The sequence below is a fragment of the Chaetomium globosum genome, genomic scaffold (assembly GCF_000143365.1).
Source record: "Chaetomium globosum CBS 148.51 scaffold_2 genomic scaffold, whole genome shotgun sequence".
Taxonomy (NCBI): Eukaryota; Fungi; Ascomycota; class Sordariomycetes; order Sordariales; family Chaetomiaceae; genus Chaetomium; species Chaetomium globosum.
This window is the reverse complement of record NT_165977.1, coordinates 4743839-4760786: the sequence shown is the minus strand read 5'-3', so window position 1 is coordinate 4760786 and position 16948 is coordinate 4743839. Positions and strand designations below refer to the sequence as shown.

General features: G+C 55.6%; 3 protein-coding genes across 3 annotated transcripts in view; all 3 read right to left on the bottom strand.

The window, feature by feature from the left end:
* Positions 1-2030: 2030 nt before the first annotated feature.
* On the bottom strand, positions 2031-2689 carry CHGG_03614 (uncharacterized protein; the record flags this gene model as incomplete). The annotated part of the gene is made up of 3 exons (XM_001230129.1): positions 2031-2339; positions 2424-2551; positions 2677-2689. The coding sequence occupies 3 exons, from the start codon at positions 2687-2689 to the stop codon at positions 2031-2033; spliced, it is 450 nt and encodes a 149-aa protein (XP_001230130.1).
* Positions 2690-11111: 8422 nt separating this feature from the next.
* Positions 11112-14144, bottom strand: CHGG_03613 (uncharacterized protein; the record flags this gene model as incomplete). Its single annotated transcript, XM_001230128.1, has 3 exons — positions 11112-12720; positions 12790-13552; positions 13607-14144. The coding sequence occupies 3 exons, from the start codon at positions 14142-14144 to the stop codon at positions 11112-11114; spliced, it is 2910 nt and encodes a 969-aa protein (XP_001230129.1).
* A 2321-nt stretch (positions 14145-16465) lies between these two features.
* The window catches only part of CHGG_03612 (uncharacterized protein), a gene marked incomplete at both ends in the record, with an annotated part of 4080 nt that continues 3597 nt past the window's right edge, over positions 16466-16948 (bottom strand). Inside the window, one exon of the mRNA XM_001230127.1 lies at positions 16466-16501. Within this exon, the coding sequence (XP_001230128.1) occupies positions 16466-16501 (36 nt within the window). The remainder of the gene's footprint in view (positions 16502-16948) is intronic.

The window sequence follows — 16948 nt, the reverse complement described above, 5'->3', positions numbered from 1 at the left end:
CCGCTGCATGTTATTGGTCTGCCAAGATTGTTTCTGTGTTGGGAATTTTTTACACAGTATTTTTCTTGGACCAGTTCGCTCGAGCGTTGGGAGAAACCTCTGGCGCACGGATATCACGGTGGGATTTCGCAAGCGTCCTGTTTCTTTGAGCCTCTTGCCTCCCTTAGTTTTTCCCATACCCTAGCATTTACCCCTGGCCATGTCGGCGAACAAACAAACACGAAGCACTTTTCACATGGGCAAGACGGCATTCCAACCGTGCAGACAAGGTTTTGCGTGTTTTTGCGGTTCATCGAGCGCGGGATGTTCGCCATGCTGACAAGGGCTTGCGCAACAAGCACCCCAGATTCAAGCCCAGATTTTGCACCGCCGGCATCCCAGTCCTCCTAAACCAGTCCCCAACCAAAGTTGATCCCCAATAAATCGCACTGGGGGTGGGGGATGCTTTCAAGGGCCAGGGCAAGCAATTCTCAGCCGGACCCGTTCGTCTCTGTGGTTTCGTCGGCTTCTCAGCGCTCGTTTGACGGTTTCTGAAAAGCGGCACGGCAACGCATGACCAAATCGGCGTGGCACAGGTTTGTTGGCTTCTCACTGACACTGGCGGATTGTTTCAGGCTTTTCAATCTCATCCGCCCAACAGCACATGACCATCACAGCCACCGCCGTGGGAGTGAGACCGCTGCATGGTTCTCAGGTATTCTCAACCATGACAATGCGGCGTCACGAAACCCTGGTCGAGTTGGGACAGCACCCCCACGAAACTAGCCGCGTTAAAAGTAAATTACCGTCTTGGAAGAATACCGATACGAATTAAGAGCCGGTGAGCCTTCCTCGGGTTATTTTTCGCAGACAAATAAACCCCACGCTTCAGCCTGCCGATGCCTGCCTTGTGCGTGGGGCGCTGGGCTCGCGGCCAGGCGATGGTGAAAAGGGCTAATGCCTTTCTCCAGAGGCAACGGGGCACAAATTCCTCAGTCGCATTGTCGGTACCCAAGCAGCGCGAACTATCCCTTATCATCAGTATCACCTGGAGAAGAGAACGAGCATTGATTGCCCGCATGCGGAAAATCAGAGATCTGCGTTTTTCTTGGCCTCGTCTTATCGCGCAATTGGCCAATCAACTTGGCTTATCTCCGGTCCTGCTCCACGTGGGGATTGGCGTGCTTGTCAACGGCTCGTCAAGGGCAACCGCCATGAGCGGTGCTCTGACTGTGTCAGGCCGTCGCCAATCACACTGTGTGCCGAGAACCCGTTGCGCGAGACACACCATGGACCACATATCACGGAATTCTGTCATCCAACACAACACGCCGCCTGGACGGAACCATCCATTGTTAGCTCACATCAGTTCATACAGTAGCGCCGGACGCGCCCTGGATTACGCAATATCATGCAGCCCTGAAAGCCACCTCCATTCAGTCCATTCAAGAAATGTACAGTCCCCGGGCCATGACGACTTCTCAATCAGAATTTGCATCATACGATTCTCAAAACCAAAGGCCGACATCTGAAGAGTCTTTTGGCTCGGCTGATGCTGTCCGATGGCCCTGCATTGTCTGCACTTTCGAAGGATAGCAGTTCCAACACACTGGCGGCTGGCATAATGTTTTATTAAACGCGCATGGCAGATATTCTGTGGTGGATGATGACTTTTGTTCGATCGATCGACTGCAGGTGGCCCCAGCCAATCCGGGCCTCGCTCGTCGGAAGCGGTCCCATCGGACATCGGAAGACGTCGCGCCAAGCAGGTCAGCCATGGCGGCATCCCATGGATGACAAGCAGGGGGTGCTGCACAGCGGGCCCGTTTCTGAAAAAAGGTCGCATCAGGAAAGTGTCTCGCAAAGGCTGCCCTGGCCCGGAGGCTCTTTTCCGCGGCGACCATGCATCACCACGACAGGAAATACGAATACAAAAGTACGCAATTGGCTCTGAGCAGAATAATTATCGTCGTCAACCATCAAACCGAGTCCGGGGTACATGTCCGCGTCCAGGGAAAGCCGAAACAGAACCGGGGGTCTCATGAAGGCCATCACGGTGTGGTCAACGCATGGAAGCTCGCGCAATTGCCATCGCTAGCTGCGGGAACTTGTTCACGGGAAACGAGACATGGTCTCTCGATGTGGTGTGGGAATCCCAAGATGCTGATGCGATGAAGGGAGAACACGGTGCGTTCCTTTATCCCTTGACCCCCTTTGGGGTGTTTCGGCCAGCATGCAATAATATCCGGGATACGATAGTTGCAATGCATTGTCCTGCCCTCGGCAGCAACCTGCAGCAGCTTCTGACAACCCCCGTCACCCTCCTGTGTCGATGACGCGCCAGAACACCGATGGTGGTGCTGTCATGGAGGTGCACACCCCCACTCGACCCAACCAAAAGCGACCATGGCGCGTCCAACGCTGCATTCTTTGCGCCGACTCACGCCGGCGAGGACGGAGGTGAAGCTGGGGTGCTCCGAATTCCCGAGCGCGAACATCCCCTGAAGATCCAGGGAGCCAACCCACAGGCGGGAATGAGAGACGGGGAGTTTGAGAATCCCTCCAGGCCTTGCTGCAGGCAGGGCATGCATTGCTTTACCAGTGACCTCACAACTTCGGGTCGCTGACCCGGTTGAGCTACCAGGCCGGGCTACAATGCTTTGGACTGGTGACATGCCTGACTAGCCTTGCACTTACGATCCAGCAACATCATTACTTTAGTACGGTCATGGTATATACACACCGAGTCGACCTCGTAGAACCCGCCTACTGCGGGCAAGTCGCCGCAAATCAGGACACCGGCTCCGCCCGGTTGCAACAGCTGGACTGGACCTCGAGTTACCGTCGCTTGTTCTGCTATCCGGATCTGACGGAGGGCATGAGTCGACCGCAAACCGCCGTTACCGCGACAAGCCCGAGCTCCATCGAAGTAACACACAGAGTACACTAAAGTAAGCTCACATATGCAGCAAGGCTCCGTTCTAGCAAGCTGCCTTGATTCTCAACCTCCGTGGCTTCCGTTGCTTAATGAGGCGTGCAATGAAGACACAAGCCCCACGCAGAGGCTCGCGAGAAACGACGATGTCTGCACAACCAGGCCCGTCGTGGGAAATTTCCTTGGCATTAGGCTATGACGTCATTGTATGCATTTTACGTTCCATGGTTCACGATCAAGATCGTTTGCTGCGCAGCAAAGCACCTCTGCTCTGGCAATACATTGCCTTAATTGCTTAGGCATGTATACGGAGAATCTGAGCTTATTACACATCCCAAGACACAAACAATCGCCCCATATGTTGCAGTTTATACCTGGGCTCAACGGGGGTTCTTACTCCCAACCCGACTGGCTGGTGCGAATCAGATTAGTGCGCACAGTGTTTCCCACGCGTGCTGACAGCCCTCACCGTCCATGTCCAATGAAACAACGCCTTATCTCCGTCGAAGACTTTTCTTCGATCTCAAAGCACAAAAGTAGCCCAGATCTGCGATAATTGCGCTCCGAGCACCGCAAACTCCCTAAGCCCTAGGTAGGCTTGCAGTGTTGATCGTGTCTGCGTTGAGGCGGCCGCGAGAAGCAGAAGCCACTTTGTGGTCCGAGCGAGCGGGAGATGGAGAAGGTCTGGACCCCGCGACGGCAAGCTTTTGATGATCTCCCGCGTGGGTCGCCGCAGCTCGAAAAGTTTATCCTCACAATTGCTGAGTCACAAAAACATCACCCTGAAGATCTCGCCAAAAATGTTTTTTCCTTCTCCTCGCAAGTCGTCCCACGGTCTTGGCTCAGCTGCGGCCATGCCGAGTGGCGTAAACCGTTTGACGGTTGGAACAGTCACAACCGTGTGAGGGGCGTTCGGTCGCAGCAGCCACAGAGCAGGTGATCTGCCCCCAATCAAGTGGTGTCTCCCCACGTACGGTTGTCGTCCGCGGGGCAACTTGTTGCGAGCGGCACCCTTTGTCAAACTCTCAAACTCCCCATTAGCCTGTCTTCACGGTCCCCGCAAGCGCGGTTCGGGAAATTTATTGACCAGGAATTTTCCGTTCGAACAATTGCTGGTCTCGGGGGCAGTACGAAGGAGTGCGCTCACCATGTTATTATTTGCTGCTCCCACGGCGGGGTAATGGGGGGTAATGGGGTGAGCAGTTGCATCATTCTCAACTTCTGCCCCTCATCTTGGTGACACGAGCGATTGGCCAATTGAACACAGAGTTTGCGGAATTGATGCGGGATTGGCTGCTGCAGAACCAGTCGCACCAGAAACAGCGGTGAGGTTATTCTCATCTCCTTAGTCACAATCCTTGCGGCAGTAGCTTCGTCAAGATCCAAGGTTAATCTTTGACAGATTCTCTCTCCCTTGCTTCGCGCAGAGCCCCGCGGTGATCGACAAGGCCCAGGCCCAAACAACCCAGTGCGCCCGCCGCTGTCCTGCTTCTACCCACCCACACTAAGCCAGTGCGTCCCCCAAGTATTCGTACGGGTGTGCGACTGCCACCGCCGATATCGTCCGTCGGCTTCGGCGCCTAACTTGGGCGAGTTGAGTGGCTGATATACCCATGGGACATGACGGGCCCGGGCCGGCTGTAGCACCGCGGCCAGCCAGCGCCCGTCCACGGAATCGGGAAGGTTTCTGCAACTATCCGGCTGTCCTGGCGCCATTATACGGAACCGTTGGACTGGAACGGACTCAAGAGGGATGAACCGAAAACTATCTCGCTCAGGCAGGAGATGGACATGGTGGTGGTTTCACTTGCCACCCAGCTTTCCGCCACACCACCACGAGAGCTGCGTCTGCGTCGGAAGCTCACGGTGTCTCGCCAGGCTATCTATGACCGTGTCCCCGCGTTACCACTTTGCCCGATAACAGGCTCACAGAATCCGGCTTGCTCGGAAGAACCACGAGTTCAAAGATCAAAGGCTGCGCAACACGAAAGGGTTCTAAACCGCAGTCATCTCGTATTTACCGCGATGCATTCGTCCCGAGGGAGCCAATGATTCCGGCTCGAGAAGGGCGAAGGACTCATACCGCCGTCGGCTCCTGGTCATTCGCTTTGTGGTGCGAAGGGAGCCGTGGTGTTTAGTTTTATTACACCAGGCCGCGTTCATGGGCCCTGACGGTGTCGTCGCTGCCGTGCCCGCATCACCGGTGAAGCACTTGAAGCGGCGGGTGATGGTGCGGTTATCTAGAGCTCTAAGCGTACCCCGCAAAGTGGCTGCTGTTGAGGTACGTTGCACGACGGATGATGAGCTATATTCCGCTTCTTGTCCTCGATGCCGCGTCCCGGCGTTGGGCATTCAGCATTTCCGCCATCGGGTGAGCGCCGTCTCACCATGATCGGCATCACAGCCGTGAGACTGAAGCCCTTGAAGATAAGGGTTGAATCCCTCCATCCAGGGTCAGAATGGTTGTGTTGCCCTGCGATATCAACAATGTCGTTGGCATGTCGGAGTGCCCCACCATCATCGCCTCTGGTGGTGGATTCGTGCACCCCTCATCGGACGATGAAACCGCAGCGCGCCTTGCACCACACCGCGCTAGTCGCAGCGCTCTCCCCGCTCACATGGAAAATGAACTCCGCGGGATTATGCGTCCACGGTCAACAAAGGTCTGTTTGAGGTTCCGTATTGCGTCCACCCCGCCTGCTTGTGCACACCATCGATGGCTGGGATGCCAGAGCCGCGACCCCCGCCCTGTCAGTGGGGGGCGTCCACCTTGAGGGCTGCATCAGCCTGAAGAGCTGAGTGGTTCAAATGATAGCGCCTGGCCGAGAACTCTGGGATGCCTTGCCTGGGATGCCTCAACAGGGGAAGGGGATGCATCCTGATTTGTCGAGGCCCAGCTCCGCATCCCAAGACCAAGCACACCAACAGGCTCGCTCATGCCGCAGCAAGCGTTTGCGGTAAGTCTAAGAGAAACGGTTAATCTTGAACGCCACACGCTGCCCACGCGGAGAGGGGTTATTACCTAGTCAGTGCCCCTGGATCAAAGAAAATTCTTCGCTTGCCTGCCGGTGGGCGCTTCGGGGAAGGTTACTGTACCATCCCACGCACACTCGCGGTGGCGACTTTTGGCTCCAAAACAGAGATTTCATGAAGGGGAAACAATACGAAGCGTAAATTGCAAATTGCGTGCGGGATCACCAAGATAGCAACACTAATGCCTGCCCGTCAGAATCCGCCTGCGACCTTCCCTTGCTTCTCAGTATCACTGCTGATGGATCCCGGCATGGCAGGTTGCAACCGACGCACCACTTGCAGCTCTGTCGCGATCTGGACCCGCCCGCGCTTGACCCCCCCCGGCTGCTCGCTCAGCCCTGGTGCCCCCTGGACTGGTGCCGAAGAGCCGGACATTGGCCAAGCAGCATGGCAAATTCGATTACTATCGATTACTCACACGCCCAGCATTGCTCACTCGCCTTTTTTTCCCTTCTCTTCCATCTTGCTTGGCCAAGATGAGCTGATTTGACATGATCTGATATGCACAGCAGTGGATTCCAGATTCCAGCCCCGCCTGGTCCCAGGGGCGACGCGGGGTTTCTAAACAAGTTCAGGGGCTGGCCGGGCTGGCCACGGAGATTAGGTAATGCTGAACCGCGAGAACAGGAGGGGGTTTTTCGGTGGTGGCAACGATTCGTCAATGGCTCGCTCACCCTCGCCCTGTCACCTCACGCACGCCATGGATCTTGGATCTTTTGACAGCTCCCCTCCCTCCGGCTCCGGGCCCGATAGCGGGAGGGGAGGACAAGGTCGGCACGGTCCTTATCGGATCGGATATCGGATACTATTGCCCTTCACGGCAACCAAAGCCCCCTATCATCTCATATCTGCGACGATCAACAATCTCAAGGTTGTGCGGCTGCAACACCGTTTTCGCTTGTTATCACAACCTTCCCAGCTAAGGTTGCCCCTCCTTGCCTGCCCGTCTTACGCCGCAATATCACGACATGGAGGGGTGGCAATCAACAACAATGCTGGTCCTGTTGGGTGCGATCTGTAACGAGGTACCTAATTTCGCATGCGCACTTGCATCTGCAAAATGCAAACATCCTCTCGAGAAACGACAACCTGCCTCACAGGGTGCCGTGCTTTAACGAAGCTGCATGCCCCCAATGCAGGCCGAGATGGATTTTACAAAACTATCCGATGGCCGATCATTGGCATCCGAAATGCGATAGCTACATGAGACGAGTCCTGCAAGGCAACCACACCTCTCCCGGTCGGCCATGGACGAGACCGCCCTCAACGGCCTTGGCCGTGCAGTAGCGCCGCCGCCGCGACCTGCTTGCATAAGCTGCCCGTTTGGGCCAATCGAGCCGTCGGAACAGGGAACGGGCATGTGTGCGACTCGGGGTGCTTGCAAGATTGCTGTGCAGCCGTGTGCAGTGGTGGTGGTGGGCAGGTGTTTCTTGTCTCGGTCGTTATCCACCACTGACATTGCATCCGCGACCTCGTCCGACATTGAAACATGCACTCCTCGAACCACTGACCGTTCACTCGGTTTGTGGCCCGCTGGGGCATGCTGCCCGCGGCTAGAATTGCTTGCCGCATGCGTCTCGGCTGTGGCTCGAGTTGTGGACCTTGCGGTTCACCGGTTGCGCTGCCAAGGTAGGATGGGCGGCATGTCGTACATTGCTGTCTGCAGCCGGTGAAGTGCAGTGTATACATCGTCCACCTTGAGGTGCAAAGAAGGTGTGGATGCTAATCGTGTGGCGTTTGTCCAACCCGGACGTTCGTGCTTGTCGCCCCCGGCGTCGCACGGCGGAGATGATCAGCTTCGAGAATTCTCGTCGTTCGTTCGATCATCGGACACAAGAATTCGCCATCTGGCTCCCTTGGTTGTTGGTGATAGGGGTCTTGAGAGTCCTCGGGGCAAACCTGTCAAACGGATCGTCCCGGCCGCCGTTTCGGGTGGCCACCGGCCGGTAACCGCGGGCGGATGCTGTGGTGTGCTCTCCGTGTACGATACAGAAAATAGCCCCCTCCTCCTCCTTTGCTCACCACACCCTCGCGCCGCAGCCGCCGCACACCCCTCCTCCACCGTGTGGCGTTAAGGTGTACCTAGTCGATATCGCGCCTCTGGTTTGGCCACTGCATGTCTGCAATCTAGGACTCCGCCGGGGATTCCACTCGTCATATCTCACAATTACGGGCAGCGAAAGAGGGTACCCACCCACCTCGACCGCGTTTGCTGTCTGCTGCATACTACTGGTCTCCCAAGGTGAAGACTAAACCCCCTAGCCTGACCGGCGTTTGCCCCGGCGGCACCTCACCCACACCGGGACACACCCCCGGAGGCGGGGAACCGGCCGCCAATATCCACTGACATTGCCCACTAAGGCCCGGCGCAGCCACGCCAGGACCCTTTGGGTCTGCAATGCAGTTACAGACGAGCATCGCGAGCACAGAATGACGAGTGGGACCAACCAAGATCCAGGGGTTTAGGGGTCGGAACATGACATGACGCGAACCAACGCCCAGAGCATCGGGATCTACGGTGCTTGCCTTTGCCTCCACAAGCTTGCATCCACACCTTCCCCCTCTCGTGAGCAAGCAGAACGAACGATCCCACCATTGTAGCTACCATGTGTTTGACCCGAGCTCCAGGACGTGACCGTTGAGAAGCTGTGTTACCCCTCTACTGATGATAACCGAGCCGCCCTTCTTGCAGCCGCATGAAGGAATGCACATCGTGACGCGATGGGAAATCACGGGGCTGACCTTCTCCGCAGTTGCTATTCTAACAGCATCCGTTGTTGATAAAGGGAACTTATGCGAATACTGCCCGAGCCAATGGGAGATATTTTAGAGGTTTCCTTGGGGTTGCTGGTGTAACGGGGCGAGTGGTTGCTAGGAGGGGCCGGGACCAGCCTCGAATCGAGCCAGTTGGCGGGCCGGCGCGGTTGACGGTCTGGGTGGGAAGCACAAGCGCTGACCGGTGGGTTGAGTCTTGATTCCCATCATTAAGGGCCGTGTGGGTTGTCCTCGGGTACGGGGCGCGGCCTTCGGCATTGCGCTCTTGGGGACTGCTGGCTGAAACGAGGGCGTCGGCGCTCGGCCAGAATTGGACTCACCGGCAGCGAGCCCCTTTTCCCGGTGTCAAACTCGCATGATTGATGTTGACCGAGATGATCTGTCTAGAAGATTCAGTGCAACTTCCCCAACCCTTGATATTGATTCACACCCTCACGGATACACCGGTGTGGCGTTTGGTTATCGCTCGCCTCTCTTGGTCTTCTCGCTTATCTCGCCATCATCGCCTCACTTCTCCGCGAGGGCATGTGCCAGATTTTGACCCGGGCACTGTGCAGTTGGGTAGAGTGACGGACAAGTGGTATCTGGCTCGCCACACCACCACCTGCTTGACTGGGCGGAGTGGTGGGCGGGGTGGTGGAGAGAGGTGACCGCCCAACCTCTATGCCGAGACCTAACGATAGATGCGAGGCACCTGTGTGGCACACCGAGAGGGGTGGATGTGCCTGTTACTATGAGTGCCCTCAATTCATGATGCCGGTGGTGGGCAGTCAAGGTGAAGGTGTAACAGGAATGACGACTCGATGTCAAGATAGTTACGGGAATGTTCGAACAAACTTACATTTAATCAACAGCACAGTAAGAATCTACTTACGCCTACCTCCATAGCAACAGAGGAACCCATGCGAGAGAACCAATAACTGTCATTTGGGTAGGCTTCGATCACGGATCCCACGATACAACTTCTCTTGTTCTGTTAATGCAGCCAGACCGGTAGCTAAGGTAGTTCAAAATGAGGAGCTTTTAGGCAACTGTGAAGTATTAGGGGGCTTCAGACTCGGAACCATCATGTTGTCTCAAAACCCGTCGCGCCACTGACGGGTAACGTAACTGGCAACCCATAAACCAGTTGATTGTCCACCCTTGGCGAGTTGTTCTTGGCTGTGTCATCGCCGGTCCAGGCCGTATAACCACCTGATTGTTATGGCACCGGTCTAGACATCCCCTCAGACCGATGTACGGCAATGAAACTAAGAAGGATGGTATGAAACCCACGGAACACCGCATCTCTGCCTCCCCGAGCATGATCAAGGATGGAAACTATGCACGAGGTTCTGGCACTGGCAATTGCCCATGGCACCTTCATTTGTTATCAAGATGGCAGTTCCTTGGCCTTTCTAGAAAGAAATCGTAGAGCATATCCCGCCAGATACGAGGGCGGCTCAGAAGGTCGGACGTTGGATATCGCCCCAACACCAACCCAATTCGACAGTGTTTGCAACATATTGCCCCCTACCTCACTGCTTTAGCGCCAACCATTCAACCATTCTCGGCCTCCCGCGTAAACAACCATCACCTAATAATGCAACCATCAGCTCCCCACAAAACCTAAACTTCGCCGCCCTGCAACCCCCGACGATCCCATCCTCTCTCGCCCAACCCTGCATGTGTATGCGCCCACTTGGCGACTGGTCCAGGCCATTCCAGGGTTTTTGACGCCCCCTCGGCGTCATTTATTTTATCAGGGTGCTTGATCTTCAGGGTTTGGTGGGCGATCCTTTCAGATGGTGCGTCATTGGGGTTTGCTTAAGGGTTGGAGGTGTTAATCGCCGTTGGGGGATTTTCGGGATCGTCGTGAAGAGGGGTTGGGGTTGGGTTGGGGCAGATCGTCAGCTGTGGGAACGGATCAGGATAACTTAGCACGTGTTTAGGTAGGGAGCTGTGAAAAGCAGGGCGGTGGTGAGACTGTGGAGAAGAAAAGGAGCAATTATACTGTTGGTGGTGATGGTTATCGGATCTTGAAGAACCCCGGTACGTTGCCTTAATCCTTTTCTGTTGTGATGACAACATCGTTTTGATTCGGGCTGTGACCTGTTTCTACTTTGAACTTGATGTCGTTGAGGTTGTTTGATGGTTGCCATAGCCACAGCAACGGCCCCTTTGCACCAAGGTGAACTGGGGGTCACGAATATCATCCAAATCCAAGTAAACAAAACAATTCAATATCCCCCGCTAGCAATCTACCCTCTCAAAAATACACCAAACAAACTCCAACTCGCCCCCTTCCTCCCAACCACCCCCATCCCTCCATCCCTACCCCCGTCATCATCAACGAGCCACCGCATCCTTCCCATTCCCACCCCCGCGCCCACCCCCCGTAGCCGTATTATTAGCACCAGAGCGCCCGCCACCACCGCCGCCGCCGCCTGTCGTGCTGGTCGTCGTATTCGCCTTGGTCGCAGCCGTCGTCTTGCTGGCGCTGGCGCCGCGGCCCTGCGCCCCCTGGGGCTGGGCCAGCCGTCGACGGCGTCGTCCGGCTGTTGCTGGTGCTGGTCGACGCGTTGCCGTTGCCGTTGCCGTTGCTGCTCGTGCTGTTGGACCGGGTGGTTCTCGTGGCTGCCGGGGGGCTGAGGCGCGTCGGGCCGCCGCCGCCGCCGCTGCTGCTGGCGGTGGTGCTGGATGTGCTGGATGTTGTTGTCGTCGTTGTGGTCGAGCTGGTGGCTCGTGGGGACTTGGGGGCGCTCGAGGTCGCGGTCGCGCTCGGTGAGCGGGCGCTGCTCAGGCGCGGGGTGCTGTTCCCGGTGGAGGAGGTGGTGGTGGTGGTCGGGAGCTTGGCTATGGTGGGGGTGCTCCGGCCAGTGGTGGATCTGTTGGATGATGTTGATTGTGATGTTTGACTGCCGAGCGAGGCTTTCCGGGCGGTAGTCGTGGTTGAAGACGGCCCCTTTTTTAAAGGGGCTGCCCCTTTTCCCAAGTACGAGCCTAGTGCGCCACGGAGAATGTTCATTTCGTCGTCGGTCTCGAATCCTCGATCGTGGCCCTCGTTGTAGAATTCCATCACCGTCACGGGGATCGGCTTGCGGTCGTACGCGCCGTGCTTACGGAAGGATTCCCACGCGACGGGGAAGGTGACGCTCATCTTCGTGCTGAAGAGGGCGGTCTGCTCCCGTTCCGGCTTGCCACGGAGGAACTCCTTCACAAGGTCGGGCTGGTTGAAGCCGATCAGCATGGTGAGATACGCGGCGTCCCTCTCCACGGCGTCGGCTCTGGGGTTGAACTTGGGTAGCCACTCAAACATGGCCGGGTTGGACCCGTCCGAATGACCGTCGGAGCCGAGGACTTGCAAGCCGTTATAGCAGGGCTGATACGGGTCCAAGAGCTTCATCAACAGCTTTTTATTTTCGGCAGGAGAAGCAAGCTCCCCCCGGTTCCAGAACATACCCATCCGGACCCGGCGCAGCGAGTATAGTCTGAAGTCGATGGGATCGCCGTTGGGATCCTCAGGCATGTTGTGGATGTTGGGAGGGCCGGAGAATTCAGCAGCCACCGACATAATGGTGTTGAAGTAAATCTGGTGTACCTTGCTTTCTGGGAGCGAGAATTCGCGCAGGCTCTCACGGGACTTGGCGACATAGAGAGATTGCAAAAATTCGCGGACCGTGTAGTGGGCCAGGTTGACCGTCTTGTCCGGGTGCACTTTGATGAGGCAGATGCAGTGGCGGCGCATCATGTCGATGTTGTAAAAGGTGTTCACGCCGGGGCCGCCAACGACGGCGGTGACAAGCGTTGGGGAGTATATCGCGCCGATCTGTTCCTGGGAAGCCATAATCATAGCCAGGGCTCGGATGGCATATCCACGATTCTTTGCATCAATCTTCCGCAGGATACGTTCGTACGTCCCATTGAGGGTCGGGGGCAGGTGCAAGATCTCCGTCTCGACTTCTTTGGCGCTACCACACTCGGCCAGATACTCCAGTTGACAGGCCGCATATCGGAACCTAAATGGTTTTGTCTTAGCATGAACAAGCCTCCAACGCATGCAATGCACCTGGTACAGGATCACTTACATCCCCTGCGCCATAGCTGGCACGGTGTCGGCAACCTTGTCGCGAAGTTTGCGGCCCCATCCCTCGTACTGAGGCTCGCGGAGTGCCGAGGCAACGTATTTCTTGATGTCTTCCTGGACGCCCTTGTTGTCCATGGATACCGAGACGGACCGAGGTCCGAAGGCTGCCTCGACGTCCTGGTACTCGCGGCTGGTGACGGCGAGACGGATCTTGGCGAAACGCTGGTGAGACCCTAGGTTACAGAGGATGTTGAGTAAATCCTTGCGGGGGCTGCTTTCGTCGACGGCGTCGAGAACGATATAAGCGACCCGAAACTGTGTCAGGACGGCCTCGAGGCAGTCGAGCAGGTCCGGGATGCTGGGCTCCAAGCCTTCGTGGAACAACTCGTTGAGGATGACGGGGATGAAGTCAGCCTCGCGGCAGAACTGGCAGATGATCCACCTCAGAAATGGAATCGCTTCGTCCTTGTTGCGACCATGGAAGCAGTAATAGTAGGCGTAGCCGATGCTCTTGTCTGTCTTTGCGCGGGCGCGGACTTGTTGAATCATAGTGTAGGCCATGACGGTTTTACCAGCGCCGGGGATGCCATGAAGCCAAAAGAAGCGTGCTCTAGCCGCGTCGGACAAGTCGATCCAGTTTTTGAATTCCTTGGACCGGAGCAGCCACTGCCCTGTCTCACTCTCGTGCGCTTGACCAGCGCTGTTGTGGTTCTTGGAAGGGTTGACTTGCTCGAGCCACTCGTAGACATCGGCCCGTTGGTTTCCTGCAAAGATTGGATGGTTAGTGGGCATCGGTTGCGAGGCTGGTGGTCACTTACTGTCTAGCTTAGCCTGCATGGTGTTGATGGTTGTCTTGACTTCAGACACATCCTTGCCGATCTTCTTGACGTCATGGCTCAGCTCGGTGGTGAGGCCGAGGCTGAGGGTCGCCTTGTGGGCCCTCAAGTGCTTGAGCAGCATGTCGCACGTCCCCTTCTTGCCGCCGGTACCCCAGGCGAGGGCATTGAGGAGGATCTTGGCCTTGTCCCTCTTGGTCATCTTGCCGTCGCCATCTTTGAGCATGGGCTTGGGCACCAGCTTCAAGAGCTGCTCCATACAATCCTGGCAATCTTGCAGAGTCTTGCCGATCTGGCGTTTCAGCCGTTGCTCATCCTCTGCCCTGTTGTCGCTAAGCGTTAGGATTAATTCAACCGACTTTATGGTTGCTTCCAAGCTCGCCGTCTCGATGAGGATAAGCTTGAGGTCGTTGGGGCAATCACCCCGAACAGCGTCGATGTAGTACCGGCAATTGCCGTACAGCTGCATCGAAAAGCCGAGCAAGGTGGCGAAGGTGGAGGCGAGGGCGAGAGCTTCCATGGTTGCGGATGTATATATAAATAAGCTGGCGTAGTATGGGGGTTGCTAACATAGGAAAGAGCGAGCAAAAGAACAAAGGAAAGAAGGCAATACCAGCTTGCAATTCAGGTGAGGTAGGTTGAGAACGGATCATGAAGTGGTGATGGGGGCCAGGAGGGAAGGATGCTAGATCTTATAAGTTGGCTGTCATTGTCGATAATGATATTCGAAATACGCCATTGGATGGCGGATTGGTAGGGTCGTAAGAACTTTGGATTTATAAGATCGGAAAAAGAAGAAATGTCGGTTGAAACTGCCTTTCCCTTCATCAAGACCTGTGCCGGTTGGCGAGGGAGGCCTCGGGTCAGCCACTGATAAGCTTCAAGGTCTAGCTCTGGAGCGTGGGGGGGGTTAGCCCTTTACTTAGTGTCTTTCTGAAACTGCCCCTTCCGAGCCATCGCGTTATGGCCCTTGGGGTGACCTCGGAGCTGGCCAGCCTAGAAAAAGGGGGTATGAGATGTTTTGATACTTAACCCTAACCCTTGGTCGGTCTTTTCGCGGCCCAGCCCAGCTTCCTCCTGACGCTTCGCCTCTTTAAGCGCTGACTTGCTGACATTAGGAATAGGATTGGTCATCCACTCTAGGCTCGCCATGGGAGAGATTGCAAGGCTTCCCCTGAGAAGGATTCTATTCTTGATAGCCATGCCGCCCGCTACTCCATAACTTCGAGTGTTAAGTCCGGGACTCTCCGCGGAGATTGTCTGCGTCCCGGCTCCCGCCGAACTTGACCTTTTTCTCAGTAGTATGGGTCGTATCTAGCGGTAGGCCGCGCGAAAGAACCGACTTGGCTTCTAAGCCCGGGGGTTCGGATCAGAGCGGGTCGAGAGATCCTACCGGTGGCCCATCAGTCTCAACTCGGCGCCCCCCTTCTGTGGATAATGGATCATCAGGACAGGGCAACAGCCCAAAGCCTCAAACGGATTATCCGTTGGGTCAGCTGGCGAATACGCGTATAACAGCAACACAAATCTAGGGTTGCTGTTTTACGAGATCGGCGTTTACTAGGTACCCTTCCGGTCCTCGTGTGCTTTACCTTTCATCTTTCCATTGTTGGAATCTCCCCTCAAAGAGGAGAGCTGTCGGCCCAGGTAGTTACGCCGGTTTGATAGGATTCTTGGTGGAATACTGCGGCCATTGCATGGATGTAGCTAGTTTTTGCCTAGATGTTGTTGAATTCTTGATCCTGCAGAGGACGGCGATGGCGGCCATGGCAAGGATCGTCCTACTTCATTCGTGGGTTGTCGCATTCGGCTTTATCTAGCGCCAATAAGATGGGAGCCAGAAAGCGACCGGTCAGATAATCCGTGAGATGTTTAAAGATCCGAGTCCGGCTGGCTACGCCTCGGCCCCACGCAGCTGACATTGAACTCAACCATGATCTCGCCTCCAACTGCCGTTGAAAAGTACCGACAGCGATGTGACCTAAGTGAACGAGATCGTAGTGCGAACGACCGCCCGGGACAGCTACAGCTAGTTAATAGGGATCTTGCTTTATTTGTGTTGGACACACCGTGGGGTGAATAGGTACTTACCTACCTACCGAGGTACCCTTCCTCGCTGCAGGCCTAGTGTTAACCCAGTTGGCTGTATGCACTCGTTAGCGGTTCCCGAAAACTGATCTGAAAGTTCCTATTAGCCAATGTGAAGGTTATAGACCTTGAACTGTGTGAATACCCTTACTTGTGAAGCATCAGCTCTCCAAGATTAACGGCACCCATGTTGCCATCATGCTTGAGCAGTTTGCAGTTTGGCGTCGAGGTGACTGGTGGGAGCGCAGTCCATGTCGACTTGGACCATTTGCGTACCTGATGAAGACCTGTGCCGCCAGCCGTACTTTGTCTGACTTGCAGATCTGATTAGTATTCGAATTTAACGGTCATGCTGTACGAGCAGAGAGACGACCAAAGCAGGTAGTTTCATATGTAAATCGAAGCCAGGAAGTTTAGAATTGAGGACCACTACTTAAATAAACGTTATAGCTCCCAAGGCTTCCAAGAAATTCCTCCATCTATATCATACTTGGCATATCATAGCCTGCATGCCGAACAGCCGAGCAGAATGCCCATTTCGCGGTCTTGATACCGTAAATGCCTCTTGGCTTTGCGGCACTATGACGCTGCTTTCCCCTTATCAACAGGGCAGCGCACCTCTCAACCATGTCCTGATGTGAGAAAGGGATTTGTCATGCTCTGATAGCAGTTTCAAGCCGAAAGATAACCTAAGCTAGGGCAGGCCACAGCAGGTTATTGTCAGCATGCCCGTTCGATGCCAAGGTCCGCGCCTCAACCGGGGGCGTTGGTGCTGTTGGTGGTGATGACCTGTTTCAGAATGCAAGGTCGACCTGAAACAACTTGAAGTACAAAGGATGCCCCCTGACCTTGGCGAGTCGGATTCCGCAGAGCCGCAACTTTAACTCGGCCTTGGACGTTGTCAGCACTTGTGAGGTATTATCATTACAATCACGATATGTCAGCCGGTCTCCACCCCCTCCACCGGGTACCCTAAACGGTAGTATCAATCTTGCCGATCAAGTAAACCGTAAACCAAATAAAAGTAAAAAACACAAAACAACAACAACAAATAACTAACCCCCCTTCCGCCCTGCACCCCAATCCCAATGTAATAAACACACCTCGGCTCCCCCTCCCAAGGGTACTGACCTCCGTCCTACTCTACTCACTCGCTAGGGCGGGGGGTGTCAGCCACTGGAACCGCAACGGCGTGCGACCGTGGTCCGAATTCGCGGCTTTCCCTATGAGCTGTCT